Raw genomic sequence first — 23,528 nt, 5'->3', positions numbered from 1 at the left:
TGAGGAAGACATTATGTTGAAACGCGTCATGCCAATGCTATATTGAATTAAAGCCCTCACCTGGAATCCCCGCTGTGTCTCTCCAGTTCTATCAATTCTTGGAACTTTCGTGGCATAAAGTGCGTGCTGTGTCCTGGGCGCGCTAAGAAGAGACCCGCCTCACAAAGTGGAAGGAGTCACAGGGACAGCTTCGGCATCTGTTTTTCGTCCAAGGTATTGGAAACTCCAACCCACCGTATCCCTTTCCAGTAGCAGCTGCTGTGCATTACAGTCCGTGACTGCACGGTGGAGTTTCAGGACACTGTTTCTGTTAATTCCAGGCTCAAAGGGAAAAGGACTGTTACGGTTGAGGCGTACTGGGGTCCAAAGGTGAGGAACTTTTCTTCAGGGATTGCGCTTTCCTGAGCACAAGAACCCCGTTCCTAACTGAATCCAGGACCCAATGAAGGACACTTGCACCAGGTCTAGGTCATGTTCCCAGTTTGCTGTAAGAGGAGCATTCTGGGTACTGTAGTTTGCCGATGCAGTAACAGGGGGCTTTACTGACTTAAACTGGTGCACCTGGATTGTCCACTGATGACAGAACTAGGGGAGGTATTTAAAGTGCCCTGGCGTGAAAAGCAATATCGAAGCAGACATCTGAGGAAGACATTATTTTGAAACGCGTCATGCCAATGCTATATTGAATTAAAGCCACCACCTGGAATCCCCGCTGTGTCTCTACAATTCTATCAATTCTTGGAACTTTCTTGGCATAAAGTGCGTGCTGTGTCCTGGGCTCGCTAAGAAGAGACCCGCCTCGCAAAGTGGAAGGAGTCACAGGGACAGCTTCGGCATCTGTTTTTCGTCCAAGGTATTGGAAACCCCAACCCACCGGATCCCGTACCAGTATCAGCTGCTGTGCATTACAGTCCGTGACTGTATGGAGGAGTTTCAGGACACTGTTTCTGTTAATTCCAGGCTGGAAGGGAAAAGGACTGTTACGGTTGAGGCGTACTGGGGACCAGAGGTGAGAAACTTTTCTTCGGGATTGCGCTTTCCAGAGCACAAGAACCCCGTTCCTAACTGAATCCAGGACCCCATGAAGGACACTTGCACCAGGTCTAGGTCACGTTCCCAGTTTGCTGTAAGAGGAGCATTCTGGGTACGGTAGTTTGCCGATGCAGCTACAGGGGGCTTTACTGACTTAAACTGGTGCACCTGGATTGTCCACTGATGACAGAACGAGGGGAGGTATTTAAAGTGCCCTGGTGTGAAAAGCAATATCGAAGCAGGCATCTGAGGAAGACATTATGTTGAAACGCGTCATGCCAATGCTATATTTAAATAAAGCCCTCACCTGGAATTCCCGCTGTGTCTCTCCAGTTCTATCAATTCTTGGAACTTTCGTGGCATAAAGTGCGTGCTGTGTCCTGGGCGCGCTAAGAAGAGACCCGCCTCGCAAAGTGGAAGGAGTCACAGGGACAGCTTCGGCATCTGTTTTTCATCCAAGGTATTGGAAACTCCAACCCACCATATCCCTTTCCAGTAGCAGCTGCTGTGCATTACAGTCCGTGACTGCACGGAGGAGTTTCAGGACACTGTTTCTGTTAATTCCAGGCTCGAAGGGAATAGGACTGTTACGGTTGAGGCGTACTGGGGGCCAGAAGTGAGAAACTTTTCTTCGGGGATTGCGCTTTCCAGAGCACAAGAACCCCGTTCCTAACTGAATCCAGGACCCAATGAAGAACACTTGCACCAGGTCTAGGTCACGTTCCCAGTTTGCTGTGAGAGGAGCATTATGGGTACTGTAGTTTGCCGATGCAGCTACAGTGGGCTTTACTGACTTAAACTGTTGCACCTGGATTGTCCACTGATGACAGAACGAGGGGAGGTATTTAAAGTGCCCTGGCGTGAAAAGCAATATCGAAGCAGGCATCTGAGGAAGACATTATTTTGAAACTCGTCATGCCAATGCTATATTGAATTAAAGCCACCACCTGGAATCCCCGCTGTGTCTCTCCAGTTCTATCAATTCTTGGAACTTTCGTGGCATAAAGTGCGTGCTGTGTCCTGGGCGCGCTAAGAAGAGACCCGCCTCGCAAAGTGGAAGGAGTCACGGGGACAGCTTCGGCATCTGTTTTTCATCCAAGGTATTGGAAACTCCAACCCACCATATCCCTTTCCAGTAGCAGCTGCTGTGCATTACAGTCCGTGACTGCACGGAGGAGTTTCAGGACACTGTTTCTGTTAATTCCAGGCTCGAAGGGAATAGGACTGTTACGGTTGAGGCGTACTGGGGGCCAGAAGTGAGAAACTTTTCTTCGGGGATTGCGCTTTCCAGAGCACAAGAACCCCGTTCCTAACTGAATCCAGGACCCAATGAAGAACACTTGCACCAGGTCTAGGTCACGTTCCCAGTTTGCTGTGAGAGGAGCATTATGGGTACTGTAGTTTGCCGATGCAGCTACAGTGGGCTTTACTGACTTAAACTGTTGCACCTGGATTGTCCACTGATGACAGAACGAGGGGAGGTATTTAAAGTGCCCTGGCGTGAAAAGCAATATCGAAGCAGGCATCTGAGGAAGACATTATTTTGAAACGCGTCATGCCAATGCTATATTGAATTAAAGCCACCACCTGGAATCCCCGCTGTGTCTCTACAATTCTATCAATTCTTGGAACTTTCTTGGCATAAAGTGCGTGCTGTGTCCTGGGCGCGCTAAGAAGAGACCCGCCTCGCAAAGTGGAAGGAGTCACAGGGACAGCTTCGGCATCTGTTTTTCGTCCAAGGTATTGGAAACCCCAACCCACCGGATCCCGTACCAGTATCAGCTGCTGTGCATTACAGTCCGTGACTGTATGGAGGAGTTTCAGGACACTGTTTCTGTTAATTCCAGGCTGGAAGGGAAAAGGACTGTTACGGTTGAGGCGTACTGGGGACCAGAGGTGAGAAACTTTTCTTCGGGATTGCGCTTTCCAGAGCACAAGAACCCCGTTCCTAACTGAATCCAGGACCCCATGAAAGACACTTGCACCAGGTCTAGGTCACGTTCCCAGTTTGCTGTGAGAGGAGCATTCTGGGTACTGTAGTTTGCCGATGCAGCTACAGGGGGCTTTACTGACTTAAACTGGTGCACCTGGATTGTCCACTGATGACAGAACGAGGGGAGGTATTTAAAGTGCCCTGGTGTGAAAAGCAACATCGAAGCAGGCATCTGAGGAAGACATTATGTTGAAACGCGTCATGCCAATGCTATATTTAAATAAAGCCCTCACCTGGAATTCCCGCTGTGTCTCTCCAGTTCTATCAATTCTTGGAACTTTCGTGGCATAAAGTGCGTGCTGTGTCCTGGGCGCGCTAAGAAGAGACCCGCCTCGCAAAGTGGAAGGAGTCACAGGGACAGCTTCGGCATCTGTTTTTCATCCAAGGTATTGGAAACTCCAACCCACCATATCCCTTTCCAGTAGCAGCTGCTGTGCATTACAGTCCGTGACTGCACGGAGGAGTTTCAGGACACTGTTTCTGTTAATTCCAGGCTCAAAGGGAATAGGACTGTTACGGTTGAGGCGTACTGGGGGCCAGAAGTGAGAAACTTTTCTTCGGGGATTGCGCTTTCCAGAGCACAAGAACCCCGTTCCTAACTGAATCCAGGACCCAATGAAGGACATTTGCACCAGGTCTAGGTCACGTTCCCAGTTTGCTGTGAGAGGAGCATTCTGGGTACTGTAGTTTGCCGATGCAGCTACAGGGGCCCTTACTGACTTAAACTGGTGCACCTGGATTGTCCACTGATGACAGAACGAGGGGAGGTATTTAAAGTGCCCTGGCATGAAAAGCAATATCGAAGCAGGCATCTGAGGAAGACATTATGTTGAAACGCGTCATGCCAATGCTATATTGAATTAAAGCCCTCATCTGGAATCCCCGCTGTGTCTCTCCAGTTCTATCAATTCTTGGAACTTTCGTGGCATAAAGTGCGTGCTGTGTCCTGGGCGCGCTAAGAAGAGACCCGCCTCGCAAAGTGGAAGGAGTCACAGGGACAGCTTCGGCATCTATTTTTCGTCTAAGGTATTGGAAACTCCAACCCACTGTATCCCTTTCCAGTAGCAGCTGCTGTGCATTACAGTCCGTGACTGCACGGAGGAGTTTCAGGACACTGTTTCTGTTAACTCCAGGCTCGAAGGGAAAAGGACTGTTACGGTTGAGGCGTACTGGGGTCCAAAGGTGAGAAACTTTTCTTCAGGGATTGCGCTTTCCAGAGCACAAGAACCCCGTTCCTAACTGAATCCAGGACCCAATGAAGGACACTTGCCCCAGGTCTAGGTCATGTTCCCAGTTTGCTGTAAGAGGAGCATTCTGGGTACAGTAGTTTGCCGATGCAGTAACAGGGGGCTTTACTGACTTAAACTGGTGCACCTGGATTGTCCACTGATGACAGAACTAGGGGAGGTATTTAAAGTGCCCTGGTGTGAAAAGCAATATCGAAGCAGGCATCTGAGGAAGACATTATTTTGAAACGCGTCATGCCAATGCTATATTGAATTAAAGCCCTCACCTGGAATCCCCGCTGTGTCTCTCCAATTCTATCAATTCTTGGAACTTTCGTGGCATAAAGTGCGTGCTGTGTCTTGGGCGCGCTAAGAAGAGACCCGCCTCGCAAAGTGGAAGGAGTCACAGGGACAGCTTCGGCATCTGTTTTTCGTCCAAGGTATTGGAAACCCCAACCCACCGGATCCCGTCCCAGTATCAGCTGCTGTGCATTACAGTCCGTGACTGTCTGGAGGAGTTTCAGGACACTGTTTCTGTTAATTCCAGGCTGGAAGGGAAAAGGACTGTTACGGTTGAGGCGTACTGGGGGCCGGAGGTGAGAAACTTTTCTTCGGGATTGCGCTTTCCAGAGCACAAGAACCCCGTTCCTAACTGAATCCAGGACCCAATGAAGGACACTTGCACCAGGTCTAGGTCAAGTTCCCAGTTTGCTGTGAGAGGAGCATTCTGGGTACTGTAGTTTGCCGATGCAGCTACAGGGGGCTTTACTGACTTAAACTGGTGCACCTAGATTGTCCACTGATGACAGAACGAGGGGAGGTATTTAAAGTGCCCTGGCGTGAAAAGCAATATCGAAGCAGGCATCTCAGGAAGACATTATGTTGAAACGCGTCATGCCAATGCTATATTTAATTCAAGCCCTCACCTGGGAACCCCGCTGTGTCTCTCCAGTTCTATCAATTCTTGGAACTTTCGTGGCATAAAGTGCGTGCTGTGTCCTGGGGGCGCTAAGAAGAGACCCGCCTCGCAAAGTGGAAGGAGTCACAGGGACAGCTTCGGCATCTGTTTTTCGTCCAAGGTATTGGAAACTCCAACCCACCGTATCCCTTTCCAGTAGCAGCTGCTGTGCATTACAGTCCGTGACTGCACGGAGGAGTTTCAGGACACTGTTTCTGTTTATTCCAGGCTCGAAGGGTAAAGGACTGTTACTGTTGAGGCGTACTGGGGGCCAGAGGTGAGAAACTTTTCTTCGGGGATTGCGCTTTCCAGAGCACAAGAACCCCGTTCCTAACTGAATCCAGGACCCAATGAAGGACACTTGCACCAGGTCTAGGTCACGTTCCCAGTTTGCTGTGAGAGGAGCATTCTGGGTACTGTAGTTTGCCGATGCAGCTACAGGGAGCTTTACTGACTTAAACTGGTGCACCTGGATTGTCCACTGATGACAGAACGAGGGGAGGTATTTAAAGTGCACTGGCGTGAAAAGCAATATCGAAGCAGGCATCTGAGGAAGACATTATGTTGAAACGCGTCATGCCAATGCTATATTGAATTAAAGCCCTCACCTGGAATCCCCGCTGTGTCTCTCCAGTTCTATCAATTCTTGAAACTTTCGTGGCATAAAGTGCGTGCTGTGTCCTGGGCGCACTAAGAAGAGATCCCCCTCGCAAAGTGGAAAGAGTCACAGGGACAGCTTTGGCATCTGTTTTTCGTCCAAGGTATTGGAAACTCCAACCCACAGTATCCCTTTCCAGTAGCAGCTGCTGTGCATTACAGTCCGTGACTGCACGGAGGAGTTTCAGGACACTGTTTCTGTTAATTCCAGGCTCGAAGGGAAAAGGACTGTTACGGTTGAGGCGTACTGGGGGCCAGAAGTGAGAAACTTTTCTTCGGGGATTGCGCTTTCCAGAGCACAAGAACCCCGTTCCTAACTGAATCCAGGACCCAATGAAGGACACTTGCACCAGGTCTAGGTCACGTTCCCAGTTTGCTGTGAGAGGAGCATTCTGGGTATTGTAGTTTGCCGATGCAGCTACAGGGGGCTTTACTGAATTAAACTGGTGCACCTGGATTGTCCACTGATGACAGAACGAGGGGAGGTATTTAAAGTGCCCTGGCATGAAAAGCAATATCGAAGCAGGCATCTGAGGAAGACATTATGCTGAAACGCGTCATGTCAATGCTATATTGAATTAAAGCCCTCACCTGGAATCCCCGCTGTGTCTCTCCAGTTCTATCAGTTCTTGGAACTTTTGTGGCATAAAGTGTGTGCTGTGTCCTGGGCGCGCTAAGAAGAGATCCGCCTCGCAAAGTGGAAGGAGTCACAGGGACAGCTTCGGCATCTGTTTTTCGTCCAAGGTATTGGAAACTCCAACCCACCGTATCCCTTTCCAGTAGCAGCTGCTGTGCATTACAGTCCGTGACTGCACGGAGGAGTTTCAGGACACTGTTTCTGTTTATTCCAGGCTCGAAGGGTAAAGGACTGTTACTGTTGAGGCGTACTGGGGGCCAGAGGTGAGAAACTTTTCTTCGGGGATTGCGCTTTCCAGAGCACAAGAACCCCGTTCCTAACTGAATCCAGGACCCAATGAAGGACACTTGCACCAGGTCTAGGTCACGGTCCCAGTTTGCTGTGAGAGGAGCATTCTGGGTACTGTAGTTTGCCGATGCAGCTACAGGGAGCTTTACTGACTTAAACTGGTGCACCTGGATTGTCCACTGATGACAGAACGAGGGGAGGTATTTAAAGTGCCCTGGCGTGAAAAGCAATATCGAAGCAGGCATCTGAGGAAGACATTATGTTGAAACGCGTCATGCCAATGCTATATTGAATTAAAGCCCTCACCTGGAATCCCCGCTGTGTCTCTCCAGTTCTATCAATTCTTGAAACTTTCGTGGCATAAAGTGCGTGCTGTGTCCTGGGCGCGCTAAGAAGAGACCCGCCTCGCAAAGTGGAAGGAGTCACAGGACCAGCTACGGCATCTGTTTTTCGTCCAAGGTATTGGAAACTCCAACCCACCGTATCCCTTTCCAGTAGCAGCTGCTGTGCATTACAGTCCGTGACTGCACGGAGGAGTTTCAGGACACTGTTTCTGTTAATTCCAGGCTCGAAGGGAAAAGGACTGTTACGGTTGAGGCGTACTGGGGGCCAGAGGTGAGAAACTTTTCTTCGGGGATTGCGCTTTCCAGAGAACAAGTACCCCGTTCCTAACTGAATCCAGGACCCAATGAAGGACACTTGCACCAGGTCTAGGTCACGTTCCCAGTTTGCTGTGAGAGGAGCATTCTGGGTACTGTTTTTTGCCGATGCAGCTACAGGGGGCTTTACTGATTTAAACTGGTGCACCTGGATTGTCCACTGATGACAGAATGAGGGGAGGTATTTAAAGTGCCCTGGCGTGAAAAGCAATATCGAAGCAGGCATCTGAGGAAGACATTATGTTGAAACGCGTCATGCCAATGCTATATTGATTTAAAGCCCTCACCTGGAATCCCCGCTGTGTCTCTTCAGTTCTATCAATTCTTGGAACTTTCGTGGCATAAAGTGCGTGCTGTGTCCTGGGCGCGCTAAGAAGTGACCCGCCTCGCAAAGTGGAAGGAGTCACAGGGACAGCTTCGGCATCTGTTTTTCGTCCAAGGTATTGGAAACTCCAACCCACCGTATCCCTTTCCAGTAGCAGCTCCTGTGCATTACAGTCCGTGACTGCACGGAGGAGTTTCAGGACACTGTTTCTGTTAATTCCAGGCTCGAAGTGAAAAGTACTGTTACGGTTGAGGCGTACTGGGGGCCAGAGGTGAGAAACTTTTCTTCGGGGATTGCGCTTTCCAGAGCACAAGAACCCCGTTCCTAACTTAATCCAGGACCCAATGAAGGACATTTGCAACAGGTCTAGGTCACGTTCCCAGTTTGCTTTGAGAGGAGCATTCTGGGTACTGTAGTTTGCCGATGCAGCTACAGGGGGCTTTATGCACCTGGATTGTCCACTGATGACAGAACGAGTGGAGGTATTTAAGGTGCCTTGGCGTGAAAAGCGATATCGAAGCAGGCATCTGAGGAAGACATTATGTTGAAACGCGTCATGCCAATGCTATATTGAATTAAAGCCGTCACCTGGAATCCCCGCTGTGTCTCTCCAGTTCTATCAATTCTTGGAACTTTCGTGGCATATATATATATGTGTACATATATATATTCACTGAAAAAAACATTTCAGGGGCCTTGTAGTTAGTTGGACATTTCGCTCTTACAAAACCATTGAAATTCCCCGGTTATAGTTAGTTCAGCTAACTATAACTCGCACGCCAGCAATGCACTGCTGATGACTTCACATATTACATCACTCATGACATGGTTAGTGACATCACTCATGACATCACTCATGACATCTCAAATGACATCACTGATGAGATCATCCAGTGAATGTGTGTTTTTCGGAAAATTAAATATGTTTTATATATGTATATCTCAAGGTCGTTGAAAGAATAAATGGGTATATAAGTGTCTAAATGGATGATTTTTTGGTTGAAAAATTGATTGTATAACTGACTGATTAAGTGTATCTTAGTGAATACATGGGTTAGTGAGTAATGTTTAAATATATACATTTCTGTATCGGTCTATTACTTTGTGTATAATTGGCTGCATGGGTTGGTGAGTAGCTACATGAGTGTCTATATAGGTTATTAATTATTTTTTGGGTATCAGTATGAGGGTCTGAGTGTCTGTATGGTTCATTGGGGGGTCTTACGTAGTGCATAAATGCATGAATGAGTGACTCACTGCTTGCATGTGTGGAAGACAGCATGTGTGCAGAACTATGGGTGGATGAGTGTGTGTATGGGTGTGTTAGTGAATGAATAACTATTTCAATAGTGTCTTTATGAGTAACTACATATGTTTTAGTATATGTGAGTATTGTTGTATATAAGTGAGTATATGTGAGAGTGAGACATTGGAAGAGTTCCTGTATAAATTACTATGTGTTTCTATACGTGATTTCTTAAGAGAGTAAGTATGTGCAAGCTTCTGTAGCAATAAGTGTGGTGGTGTCTGTATAACTGTATATGCAATCTAATGGATGTTTGATACTTTGCATTTGTGACTATGTGTGTGAGTAACTCTATGGATGAGTGTCATTGTGTAACAGGATGTATAGGTGTATGAGTACATATGATGAGTGAGTACATGTATGAGTGACTGTATAGGACTGTTGCTAAATGAGTGGATGTGTGTGTAGATCTTGGAATTACTAAATAGGTGTGTTATAAGTGGTATTGGTATGTCCATTGTTTTAAAAATGTTAGTTTCTATTTTTGAGTGTGTGTATCAAAGGTTATATTAGGGTGAGAGGAGGTCTGCCACTCTATCACAAGGATGATGTCATCAGTGATGTCATGAGTGATGTCACTGTCCATGTCATGATGAGTGATGTAATATATGACGTCATCCGCAGTGCATTGCTGGCACGCAAGTTATAGTTAGCTGAAGTAAATGTAACGGGGGAATTTCAATGGTTTTGTACGAGCGAAATGTCTAACTACAATGCCCCTGAAACCTATGATTTTTTCAGTGAATTTCAAAGGTTTTTTTAAATGCTAATTTGTAAGTATAACGTGCCTGAAACCTATGGTTTTTTCAGTTATTTTTTAAGGTTTTTTAAATGATAATTTCTAACTATGACTACAGAGATAGGACATGTGAAGAAAGAAGGAATAACGCACAGAAAGAAAAAAAAGAAATGCAGAAAGAAGCAACAGAAGTCCTCAAAGACGAAGAAAAGTGCAGGAAGAAGGAAAACGTGGAGAAAGAACAAACCGAAGAGCAGAAAGAAGCCTTGTTGCAAAATGATCCTGTACTCTCACCTTTTTCAGACGGATACTGGTGGTAACTGAGTCTGACTAACCAGTCCTAGAGCCAGTGCTATGTTAAAAGACACTTAGATTACAGTGAAAACACCTACATACACTAGGGAACACTATGCGTTGTAGTCTCCCTGTGATTAGCATGACCTCCTCTGTAAGCCCCTAGTATATAATAGGGCAGGGGTATTAAAACTACCTCGTAAAGCGCGCCACAGGGCGTGTTGGACACATCACCTCAGGCCCCGTCCCCTCCCTTCACCACTGTGCAAAAACGCTCTGTGGCCATTTTAAGTTGGGAGATTAAGTCTCCTTGAATCCTGAGGGTCCCGAGGGTCCAACTAGCCCACTAGGTACCTCCAGCAAGAGCCACAGAGCTGGGTTGCAGAGAGACGTAAAGAGTGGCACAGCCAGCATCACCTCTCTGCAACGCAGCGCAGTGGTGCATACTAGAAGTACCTGGTGAGCTAGCTGGCCCCCAGGGGCCCTCAGGATTGAAGGGGAATTATTTCCCCAACTTAAAACGCACCACAGGGCATATTTGCACACGTCACCTCAGGCCCTGTCCCCTCCCTTCGCCACTGTGTAAACGCGCCCTGTAGCCGTTTTGAGTTGGAAGATTAAGTCCAACTAGCCCACTAGGAACCTCCAGTAAGCGCCACAGAGCTGCGTAGCAGATAGATGTAAAAAGGGGCACGGCCTAGACCACCTCTCTGCAACGCAGCGCAGTTGCGCTTACTGGAAGCACCTGGTGGAGTAGTTGGCCCCCAGGGTCCCTCAGGTTTGAAGGGGAATTATTTCCCCAACTTAAAACGCGCCCAGAGCGTGTTTGCACACATCACCTCGGGCCCCGTCCCCTCCCTTCACCACTGTGTAAATGCGCCCTGTGGCCATTTTAAGTTGAGAGATTAAGTCCCCTTGAATCCTAAGGGTTCCTAGGGTCAAACTAGCCCACTAGGTACCTCCAGTAAGTGCCACAGAGCTGCATTGCAGAGAGGTGTAAAAAGGGGCGTGGCCTCTGAACACCTGTCTGCAACTCAGCTCCCTGGTGCATACTGGATATACTTATTGGTCTAGTTGGCCCTCATACAGCCTCAGTATTGAAAGAGAATTAATTCCCCAACTTACAACTCGGCATGGGGCGTGTTTGCACAATGGTGTAGGAAGGGGGCGTGGCCTGAGGTGACATGTCTGCAAACTCTCCCTGTGGCACGTTTTAAGTTGGAGAATTAATTCCCCCTCAATCCTGAGGGTCCATGGGGGCCAACTAGCCCACAAGGTACCTCCAGTATATGCCAGAAAGCTGTGTTGCAGAGAGGTGTTCAGAGGCCACGCTCCGTTTTACAACACTCTGCAACGCTGCTCCGTGGCACTTACTGGAGGTACCTGGTGGGATAGTTGGCCCCCAGTGACCCTCAGGATTCAAGGGCAGTTAAACCCCCAACTTAAAACGCGCCATGGAGCGCATTTGCACAGTGGTGAAGGGAGAGGGCGGGGCCTGAGGTGACATGTGCAAACACGCCCTGTGGCGCGTTTCAAGTTGGGGCATTAATTCCTCTTTAATCCTGAGGGCCCCTGGGGGCTAAATAGCCCACCAGGGACCTCCAGTATGCGCCAGGGAGCTGCATTGCAGAGAGGTGTTCAGAGGCCAAGCCTCTTTTTACAACACTATGCAACGCAGCTCTGTGGCGTTTATTGGAGGTACCTGGTGGGCTATTTGGCTCCCACTTGACTTCAGGATTGAAGAGAATTAATTCCCCAACTTAAAACGCGCCACAGGGCGTGTTTGCAGACATGTCACCTCAAGCCCCGCCCCCTCCCTTCACCACTGTGCAAACGCGCCCGTGGTGCGTTTTAGTTGGGGGATTAAGTCCCCTTGAATCTTGAGGGTCCCTGGGGGTCAACTAGCCCACCAGGTACCTCCAATAAGTGCCACAGAGCTGCGTTGCAAAGTGTTGTTTTTTTATGAAGCCCCCCCATTACATAAAACACATTGCCCCGGGACTTGACCCCCGGGGGCTAATTAGCAACGAAACCCGCGAGCCTGCGCTTTGTTTGTTTTTTTTATTGGCAGGATCCGCGCACCCTGCGCGGATTTTGCTGATTTAAAATGATTTTTTAAAAATAATTTTGGGCCCTGGGCGTCCTTGTGGGACCCGCTAAGCAGGCCTAGGGGGTCAGGGTGTTTGTACCCTGCCCCCTTTTTGCGTTTTGCAAGTTTTTTACTCTGTTTTCTTGTGCCTTGGTTCTACCGATCCTGCGTGGCCATAGATATATATGTGATTTTACTTTTTCTCTCAGCAACTACTGAACAGATTTACACCATTTAACAAAAAGGCACCTTTCTGAACCAAGGGCTACCTTTTTGCCAAATTTGGTGTAATTCCATTCAGCAATTCGGGCTGTAGCAACTGTTAAAGTTTCCTATGGAAAATTGCATGGGGAAAACAAGTTTTGGGACCCCCCTTTTTTCTCGGCTCCCGCTTGCCGAATCACCCCGAACCGGAGCGCCCCATGAGTTTTGAAGATTTCACAAAGATTCGTCGACCTGCGCCAAAGTTATTGAAAATAGAATTTTGCGGATTTCCTATGGAAAATAGGTCCTAACTATAACTGCCTACTGGCGACCGCCAGTAGGTAATATATATGTATGTGTACATATGTATATATATATATTTATAAGAGGGAAGAAAACCTTGTTTGATTGCATAAGTTACACAGATGTGTTTCAGCTGACCCCTTTCTCAACGTTTAGCCGACAAGCGACATTCAATTCATTTTATCACTGTTCATTAGTTCAACTTTCAGTTACATCACAAATTCAGAAACATAGAACAGTGACACTTCAAAATGTTCCATCTGAGACTTTGCAATTGAGGTCGCCATTTTGTAGCGTATAACATCTATATAAATCATTGTCCTTTGTTATTTATCTAGACGCATTGTCTTTATTGAGCATTTTTATGATATTATTATTTCATATCGACTTTCAAACATGGTAATGTTGTATTCCACCTAATAATGTTTTACTTGGTTTAAACATTATGTATTCTCACTCAATAGTCTCACAAGTAAATATCGACAGCTATCGTCGTTCTCCCCTTCCAAAAGATATTCTTATGCATTTAAAAGGGGAGTAAAATAATATCTCTCCATTTATAAATATACTGTTATTTGAAAACATTAACAATTTTGTTTGGTACCTTCTATTAATATACTCTAGGAAGTACACATTACTATTTTACAATGTGTATTGATTCCAAGGCATTACCTGATCATAGCATATTTTAAACATATTAATGATACATATCACATCAATTTATCATCTGAAGTGCTACACACAATTGTACCCTATATGGGCTTTCTTTAAAAGTTTAACTTTTAGGGGTCTCATAGCTAATTCACTTCATATCTTGGTGAGCCCTGAATATTAGTAAATCACGTTCCGTAGGTATTAAAAAAGAAAGTCAATGTAAGGCGAGAAACTAATGCGGAGGGAAGAACTAAATAGTGGGCCGCAAAGAAAAGAAAACGTGGAGAACAGCTTTAATAAAATATTTTAAACTGCAAATCTGAGGCGAAGGGTATCCTCATCTGCCTAAATATGTAGCCTAAGTTTACCGCAAGTGCCTCTTCTATGTTGAGGCCTAATGGTGTCTTTGTTTGCAAGTTCAGAATATATCTGGACTCCAAACGTCTCAGCTTTGCTATTCTGTCTCCTCCTTTTTCATGCAACGGTACATGGTTGAAACAATAAATTTGGAGCAAATCCCTGTCGCTATTATGATAGATCTCAAAATGTCTTGCCACAGGGTATAACTGATTTAATTCAAAATAGCATGTGCATGTTCTAAAATTCGCCGTTATGTCGGATGTATATGGCTGACAATATATTTTAATTGACATGGACATTGCAGGTAATAGATAGTGTATGAAATATTGCAGCTCATGAATTTATTTATAATTCTTGGTTTACCACATCCTGGTACCAAGGATGTAAGTTTCTTGGTGGTATTTTTACATGCTTTACATGTGGTGCATGGAAAAAAGCCCACAATGTTTCCAATCCTGGGTTAATTTATTTCTGTAGATCGATGGTGCTGGACTACTTTATCTTTGATTGAATGGCCTTTCCTGTAAGTCACACTGGGACGGTCCTGTATTGTATTGGGAGGGTCAAAATGCGTTATGCTGCATCATGTGGATTAGGTGCTCTGAATAAAAACTGCTTTTGGCTTACCTTTTGATTGGTTGTGAATCATGATGTGAAGACGGGGTGATTTTTCATATGCAAGATGTTAGGTGGTGATGTTGCCAACAAGCCCCGACCCGCTAGGCTGGGTGTCCATTTTCGTCACAGGTTTTTTTGGTATGTATTTCATTGGATCCCTGCCCGCTGCTTTTGAGTTGGATTCAAGCACTTGGCTGAGTGGTGCCACTGTTGAAATATGGAAGGCTCTGCCACTGGTTCTACAAGAGGCCGGTCGGCTGGATACTGTATTGACATTTTGGGAGCGGCCAGGGTTTGGGAGGGTGTTTTCCCTTGCATTTCGGAATAGAAAAAAGGCAGCCACATGGTTAATGTGAAGGGTATTGCCACTAGGCCCTATATGGAATTGACTCCTCTGAGGCATAAAGAGGGCACGGTTCCACCGTTTTATTCTTGGAATCATGGTTTCACTGTAACAAGAGAAACAGAAACAAAATTGCTTGTGATAACATTCTCCAGACATTATGGACAATGAAGTCCTGGTAACGTGGTTACTATGATCACAGCCATAAGAACTCAAACATTACTTGAAAGAAAATGCATTGGTAGGAAATGAGTTAGAGTATTTGTTAAAGGCTTGCTGGTCATGAAACAACAAGAAATAATGAAAATGTTAAAGTGATGGTCATTTGTCTAACACTGTGTCTGCCGTTTTGAGTCCTTCCTCACTGTCTGAGACTGCAGTATATTTAAATCTCAGAGCAATTGACCCTGGAGCTCGGCATATGATTCAGACCCAGGGAGGGTCGAAACGCATTGTGCTGCATCATGTGGATTACCTGCTGTAAATAAAAACTGCTTTTTGCTTACCTTTCGATTGGATGGGCTTGTGTATCATGCTGTGAAGACGGTGTGATTTTTCATATGATATATTAATACTCACCCAATACTTACATTTAAAATGTATATGCCTTTACCAATCATGCCTTTGCAACGGAATGTGTTGTTGAGGCATGTGTGGTAAAGGCATATGCATTTTTTTAATAGTTATGTGTGGCAACGGTACCTGTGCTGTAATAGCCGGGTTGTAATGGTTATTCATGGTAACGTCTGCGTTGTAATGGCTGTTTCCATCTTCGACAGCCACTACTGATTTGGGACACTAGCCTGCTCAAATCTTTCCTTAGATTTATCAAGCAAGGGAACTATAGAAGCTGACCTGCGTTTACATTTTAGGTACTTTCCTAACCCTATATAGTTGAGATGTCCTTCCCGAGCACAACCTTAAGCATTTTGGGCAGGATGGAGGTAAATCCATAAATGCAGTGACACTTCTGCCTCCCAGTCCCTTCATCTCTTCAAGGACAGTCTATTTGGCCTGTCAGACCCATCTTGTGCTCTGCCACTGCCACGTCACAGGAATTAAACCACCCAAGACATCAAAGCCCATCACTAATGGTACTTCTACTTCTATAGCAAACACGTCTTACCAAGCCAGATGTCTAACCATTTGCTGCTACTCATTTGCAAATGCCATGTTGTCTATTAATCCCTTGATCTCACTATTCTCCATTTTGTGAACCCTTCAAACGTTTGCCTCCTAAATATTTTGCATCATAAAATGTAGCTCCTACACCATCTGATATTTAACCTGTCTGCCTACTGTAGGAACGCATGCCATGGAAGTGACAATTTGGAATGTGCCAAAAGGGAGATCAACCTGTGGTTCAAGCCGGAAGAACTGATTTCTTACACGAGCTGCACCCACCAATGGATCTATGACGAGCATTAAGGCGCAAGGGCACTTCTTCATCTCCTGGTGCTTTTAATTACCTTTCCCCATTAAGAGCACCTTATGCTTTTATTGCCTTGTATTTCTCAGCCCAAAGTAAATAAATAGTTTGCTGAGAATCTTCGGGTGTATTGTAGTGGCTTCGGATAGTTCTATGTTTTGTTGGGTGAAGTGTTTCACCCCAAATTTCTTAACACTGCATCGCATGATAAATCTTTTGTAAACTAAAAGCTTAAAGCGGACTTAGAGTCCGCCCATTACTTACAATTGGTTGCTGGCACATCACTCTTGCTTCCTTGCTTTTAACCGGTCAGTACCTCCCTGCTTTGAGTTTCTGTCCCTGCAGTGGAGCATGGACCAACTACAGTTTCCTGACTGCGGCCAGTGTCCTTTCACTGGCTGTGCACTTCCCAAGGTACTTCTTTTTTACTTTTACGTATGCACTCTCTAAGATGCATGTGTCTGCAGTCCTTCCACCCTACCCTCTCTGTCTGTGGTTTTCCTGTCTCCCTCTCATCCACCGCTGTCAGTGGTCTTGCCCAAATCCCCTCCCTCATCCCTACTTGTGTTGCTTGCCCCCCTTCATCTCCACTGTCCATTTCTTTGTGCCCTTCCACCCCTCTGCCTCAGTTCCTTGTCTTCCACCAGCGCCCAGCCCCTTGTGTTGCTTTCCCGCCCTGCCCTATTTTCCCCCTCCCGCTGTCAACCCACCCATCTCTCTTCTGTCCCACACAATAAGAAAACAAAGAGATTTTTGGCTTTAATAATGTTTTGTTTGAGATGTTGCTAAGCAGCGCTGGCTGCTGTGCAACATGGCCTAAATTAAACAAAAAAAGTGCTATGACACAGTCAACGCTGGCAGTGCCATACAGCTTTGATTTGATTTACTTTAAACCAAGTTGCACAGCAACCCCTGCAGAGGTGCAACATTTCTAAAAAGGTGTTGCCAATTCTTGTTTTAAGGGGTGATCAGGAATGGCAGCACTTGCAGGGCGACTGCTCAATTGTGAGGGTGTGGCCTGGGATTGTAAAACTCGAGGAAGACAATTTATTGGGAGATGTTTGGTTTAACTGTGTTTGTTTGTTCTTGGGCAAATCACACTCACCAGTGCCCTGCTGGTAACATACTAAAACCAGAGCTGAAATCTGCCAATGGGAACACATACTTGGCATGTTAGTAGCTAGGGTATGTGCAATTCTCAGTTATGCTTTGTGCTTAGTCAATTAAGTGTTCACTGACCAATGCATTTGGTGCTGGACATCAATTGACAAATGCTGATTTCCATTATTCAAAATACACACAGTTGATTTCCATTCTTCAGCAGAGAGTGCCCTTATAACTTGGGTGTGCTTAGCAAGCTGCTTTTAGCTTCTTGTGCTCTGTACCACTCCAGCTACATCAGAATCCACTGGTGTTGTCAACCCAGCTTCCTCTGCAAAGCTTTAAGTGAAGGGGGGAGGGAAGTACACTGCTGACCTGCTAGCACCAGTCCTGGCAATGCACTGTGGTATATGCAGTTTTGCAATGTCTGTACAATAATTAAATGTTCTCCACCCACTGTTGGAACAGCTGGTGCTGACATCACTGGGCGCATGTTTCATGCTGATTGACATTCTTCACCACCAAGGTTAGGGCCTGGATATAGGTTGTGGGGAAATTCCTGTTGTGTAATATGATCTGAATGTGAAGGCCATAAAGAGAGCTCGCCCATACGATCAGTTTACAGCAATGTAATCGAACCACATAATAACATGATTTACCAGGCTGGCGCTTGTGTGTACTTCAGTGGTAGAGACATAGCACATTTTGGATGTTATGGGTGAGTTGCAATGGATTATAGATGGGACGGGGACAGTGGGGTTCATCTGGGACTCTACTACACTTTAGGGAACTCAAGACTGTTGTTCCCTTCTGGAGATCTCGTATATGTGGTTTAACCCCTTGCCCGCGGCCGGAATTCCGCTCCTGTGCGGCACATTCCGATTGCGGGCGTGGTCGTGACGGCTCCCGGCCGTCATCAGCACACGAGCACTGTGTGCCATGACGGACGGGAGCCGTCACCAGCATGCAAGGGGTTAAGACCTAAGATGATGCTGACATTGATAGGAGTCTTCCACACTGCATTAGTTTCATCCTATAACTGAAGAGGAAATTCCTTGGCCTCTGTCTAATGGTCTGCTGTTGCAAATTCAAGTGTTGATTTATACCACATTTGAGTTCAATTTCGAGTACACATCTTTGATGAAATGTTCTTTGATAATTATCATTGCGACTAAAATTGTGGAGTGTACTATTTTTTAGAAAAGTTTTGTAATCCTAGTTTGATTAAGAAAGCAGTCCCGTTTCTTTTTCTATAATTCTCACATTGGTACATTTGTGTCGAGTCTTGTACGAATGCATGTATGTTAGTTGAGCGACTGTGATATGTCTGACTAGTGCAAGTGTGTGTGTTATTTTATTGTGCTGTGTCCAATTCACTTTCATTACACGTATGTAACTTTTTTTAAATTTATCCATGTGTTGCATTTTTTCATTATGATGGAATAAATAGCTATTAATTAGCAAACCCTGGTTGAAATTAGTTTTTCTTCTCTGGAAGCCATTTAATGTTTTGAAATTGCTATATCATTTTAGGCACTCCCTCTTGTTATATGTAAGATGATGCATGGCATGTCTGCATCTAGATGCCTGGCTGGGTGGAAAGCAGGAGTGATTTTTTCTAATTTACGCATTTAGTATATCATGAACTTGCTGTAACCACCTCCCCAAGGTAGCAGGTGGAACCTGGACTGTTGACTGTACTGGAGGTGAGGTAATGAGGGAGAGGCATTTAGCAGCAGAAGTAGTTCTTGTGCTCCAAGAATGGAGGACACCTTCACGGAGCTGCTTGGCTTTGATTATCAGTGGTGTGGGAGGGCTTACCAGGCTTTTTAGGTCTAGGCCTTGCGAAAAGCAGCGCATTCGCTGCATTGCCATGCAGAGGCCTTTTGGAATCAATACGATTCCAGTGTGCACTCGGGGAGACAAACAAGACAGAAGATGTGCACGCGGGGATTGGATGCTTTACTGGCGGCGTGATACACTGGGGACTTTTTTTTCACTGCCAGTAAAGGCATTCACCGGGTGCACATCTTCTGTCCGTCCCATGACGGGCGCGCTTGTTTCTATTGGCTCTACCGTCTATCATGATCCCCACACCCATCTTGTTTTTTAAAGCATCAGTGAATGTGCTTCCCCGTTTTTTAGGTCTCATCTGGCGTTAGTAACGTGCATGCGCTGCTTTTGCCATGACGAGGGCCTTTTGGATTCGATACGATTCCAAAGGGGGCATGCGGGGAGACAGAAGAGACAGAAGATGTGCACGTGGGGATTGGATGCTTTACTGGTGGTGTGAAAAACAATGCGAACAGTATAGCAACAAGCGCAGCCCGTCATGGGACGGACTGAATGTGTGCACGCGGAGACTTTTTTTTTCACCGCCAGTAAAGGCAGTCCCCACGTGCACACATTCTGTCCGTTCCATGACGGGCTGCGCTTGTTGCTATACTGCTCACATTGCCTGGAATGACAAAAATCTGTTGTGCTTGCTCCTTGGCTTTAAAACAGTGTCCCCAGCACGTTCTCTTGCCAACACAACAAGGACACTTTCTTCCAACGCAGTCTCAACACAAATGTACCCTCCTCTCCCCGACGACAGCCCGCTTTCCAAGGCCAAGGTGAGCCCAAGTATTTACAGCAAACAGCACGCTTGTTGTCATAAGAAACAACAACTGCGAACAGCGTGTATGAAATAAAAACAAAACCGCCCCTCTTGTGCATCACGCACAAGGACTGAGGCCTGAGGGAGGGCGAACCCTCCACTCGGGATCAAATCTGGTTTGGTCGAATGCATGTTCAAAGTGAATGGAAAGAATATGTACATTGACACGCACTGACGTCCTATATTAGTGGTCTGTCTGCACATCACAAACAGCATTGACTGTTTATGCTCAAGTTAAAGGCCCACCAACTTATTTTAAATCAACATTTGAACACTGAAAGGTCAGGTGTACCCAGAAGGGATTGACACCTGAAATCTCTGAATGTACACACAGTTCTTAACCCACTGGAGCGCCCTTCAGTTGTGGGTCTGTGGCTGTGCCAAGAACATCCTTTGCTGGCAATAATAAGCTTCAGCGGTCAATGATGTAGTAACGGGACAGAGAACAAGTAGGTTCCAAAATGAAGATTTATTCAAGGTTGAAAACAGCTTAACAACCACTTAGAGGAGTGAGCCTCAAGTGCGACCAGCTCACAACCTCCCAACTCCAAACGCCCCAGAACCATGTCTCCCGTACATTCCACCATGACCCGCAACCATTCTAAATATGACATAAGTAAGAATACTACACACCTCCCCATAAATAAAGTTAAAAATAAAAAAAATAAAAAAAAATAAAAGCGAACAAAATCTTGAAATTTAACACCTAGAATGTTTAACACGTGAACTCCTTCTTGTGGTGTCAACATTATGTTCAACAATAGAAGAATGATCTGAAGTAGCCTCAACTATATCATCAAAAATATCATTGGTGGTACAAATCCTTTCATAGAAACTTTCATTTTCAACAGTCTCAAACATATTATTAGATTTGAAATGTAAATCATCATAAACTTCATGAGAACCAGGAAACCCATCAATTCTTTCCAAAGAATCAACGGATGAAAATGTGTCCCCAGAATTAGATATGACTGACTGGTCTCTCGAACAAATAGATGCTGTTTCCTTAATACGTGATTTACATACAGAAATGTGTCTGAAATTCCAAATCTTCCCACCTTCTACTCTAGCAGCTTTGCTAAAATTTTCAATAATTCTCACAGGATCTGACCACTTGGACACTCTTTTGTTAACCTGTCCTCAGAATTTTAATCACACCCAATCACCCACTGTCTATTTGGATACATTAGAACATCCTTTTGAGTTATATTTTATCATCTGCTCTTGATATTTTTTTTACACGTTCCCTGACTTCTCTTAAATCCACATCAGTGTTATAAGAATTCTTTTGCTTTAACCACCATGGAATGAGTTTAGAACATGGTTTCCTGCCACGTAGCATTTCAAAAGGAGATATTCCAGTTACAGAATTTGGAGATGTGCAATAAGTTAACAATGCAGCTTGTAAGCTTTCTTCCATTTCAAACCACTTCTAATGGCCAGCTGACAGGCCTCTTTTACCACTCTGTTGAAACGTTCCACTTGACCATTTGCTTGATGAAAATAATTCAAAACTCTTTTGTGCAAGATACCACAACTTTTAAGGAAAAATTCAAAATCCTTGCTAATAAATTGTGGACCATTATCGGAAATTAGTTCTTTCAGCAATCCTTCCCGACAAAAAACTTCATCAAGAAACTCAATAACTTGGGGGGCGCATGGCCAAGCCGCCTAAGAAGGCGGATCATTCCTCCTAGAGCTCCGTTTGCCGGCCCACACCAAACACAGCCCATGGAACCCCCTCACCTTGTACAGGTGCTGTGAGGGCAGAATCTATGACCGGAACACCTCAGGGCAGTCCCGACTTGCCCAGAACCCCCGGACGAGGTCCCTGAAGCGTCCGCGGCGCTCCGCTGTTGCTCCCCATGTGTGGCCTGACAACATGGTGGCCGCCGGGTAGAGTGACTGCGCCTGAGCACTGCTGAGTCCGGGGGACGTGCGACCGGAGGCCCCAAGCGGCGAGCCCATGTCAAGTCCTGAGGTGAGGAGGTGGCATTCTTGCGACGGCGACCTGGCGCCGTTCGCTATCTGCGGAGTCGGGGGAAGAGAGGCCTGCGCGGCCTGTGCAGACCACACTACCAGGGGGGAGCCCACCCCGCTGGGCTGGAACATCGCCGCTGCGGCCCCGACCACGACATATAGTGCTGGGGAGCGGTGCGTGAGGCCATTGCAAAGGGAGACACTGCTGCTGTCCTGAAGTAGTGAGGGCGACCGCCCCCCTCCTTGTGTGACCCCGGCAGGGCTCGGCGCGGCCCACGGCTATAACAACACCCCCCCATGAAGTGCCCCCATGAGGAAAGAGACGGGACGGGCCGGTACCTGGGAGCGCCCGGCGGGGTGCGATGCGGCTCTGCTGACCTGGGGCGCTGAGAGGAACTGGCGACATATGGGGAAAGGCCGGGGATGGCCCATCGCTGCTGAGCCTCTATTCCGGCCTGATCACCACCCTTGTTCCCCGTCATCAAGTGAGAGGAGCCTGGTCTACCACTCTGGGGATAGCGCAACGCACATCCGCGACGCTGGGTCGTCCCCCAACTCCCACCTGCTGACAACACACAGACCTCGAACGCGTGGGGTGAAACGTGTTGACGGCGGCTGACCGACCGAGAACAGTACAAACCCCGACAACTATAGAATTTGGGAAGCCTATGTGACGACCCCCCCCCGCTTCAAGACGACAAGGCCCGGATGAACAACTAAGGCCATAGACGGCTGCATTACCGAAGGTTGCTGTGCCACTGAACCCCCCTCCCGAACGCAGCATTTATCGTCACAGAATGGGGTAGCGCCCAGATATATTGAATCAACATAAAACGCAGACACTGGACCTGACGGCGCTGTGAGCAGCCGCTAACGCCCGACCCCACCCTGCCTGCCATTGTCTAAGTGGACTCACCCAGGGGATCCATAACCCCCCCACAATGGGCCGCCGAGCAGCGGGAACCACACACGGAGCGGACCAACAGAAGATACCTCCTCAGACACCGACCCCGACCACACTGCGGGATGGACAAGACAGTGTAGGCTCCACGTCCAGAAAGTTGGACCAAGTACTCGCAGCTATAGAACATTCCAGAGTGGCGATGGAGAACATATCTCAACCTTCTCCGTGACGACCACAGGAAGCTATCGGACAAAGTCACCCAAGGAGAAAAGATGGTGCAGGCACTGTACCTGCAAGTACAGCAACACCATCGCGACATTGCAGACCTCCAATCCCGGATCAAGGCCTGGAAATACAAGACGGACGATTTAGAGGGGCGTTACCGGAGGAGCAACATCCGAATCATGAATCTGCCGGAGCAGGCGGAAGGGGCCGACCCAATACAATTCATCACAAACTGGATCGCGACCTTTACACCAGCCAAAGACCTGACTCCCCACTTCTCCATTGAGCGAGGGCACCGGGTCCCAATGCGCAAACCTAAACCGGGCCTGCCCACCCGGCCGTTCCTGTTGAAACTCCTACACTTTCAAGACAGGGACGCAGATCTCCGGGCAGCCAGAATGCACGGGCGGCTACAGGTGGAAGATAAACAAGTGATGCTGTTCCCCGACTACTCTCGGCCGTACAGCAACAGAGGTCCACCTTCCAGGCGATAAAGCGAACACTTCGGCAGAAGAACATCCAGTACGCCCTCCTGTTCCCGGCCA

General features: G+C 46.8%; 1 protein-coding gene across 1 annotated transcript in view; it reads left to right on the top strand.

Annotated features, from left to right (window-relative positions):
• Positions 1–16,232, top strand: part of LOC147703759 (nucleoside diphosphate kinase A-like) — a 184,440-nt gene extending 168,208 nt beyond the window's left edge. Inside the window, exon 5 of the mRNA XM_086928970.1 lies at positions 15,990–16,232. Within this exon, the coding sequence (XP_086785096.1) occupies positions 15,990–16,113 (124 nt within the window). The 3' untranslated portion in view covers positions 16,114–16,232. The remainder of the gene's footprint in view (positions 1–15,989) is intronic.
• Positions 16,233–23,528: the final 7,296 nt, after the last annotated feature.

Source organism: Lissotriton vulgaris, chromosome 7 (assembly GCF_964263255.1).
Source record: "Lissotriton vulgaris chromosome 7, aLisVul1.2, whole genome shotgun sequence".
In the NCBI taxonomy this organism is placed as follows: domain Eukaryota; kingdom Metazoa; phylum Chordata; class Amphibia; order Caudata; family Salamandridae; genus Lissotriton; species Lissotriton vulgaris.
This window is presented reverse-complemented; position numbering and strand designations above follow the sequence as displayed.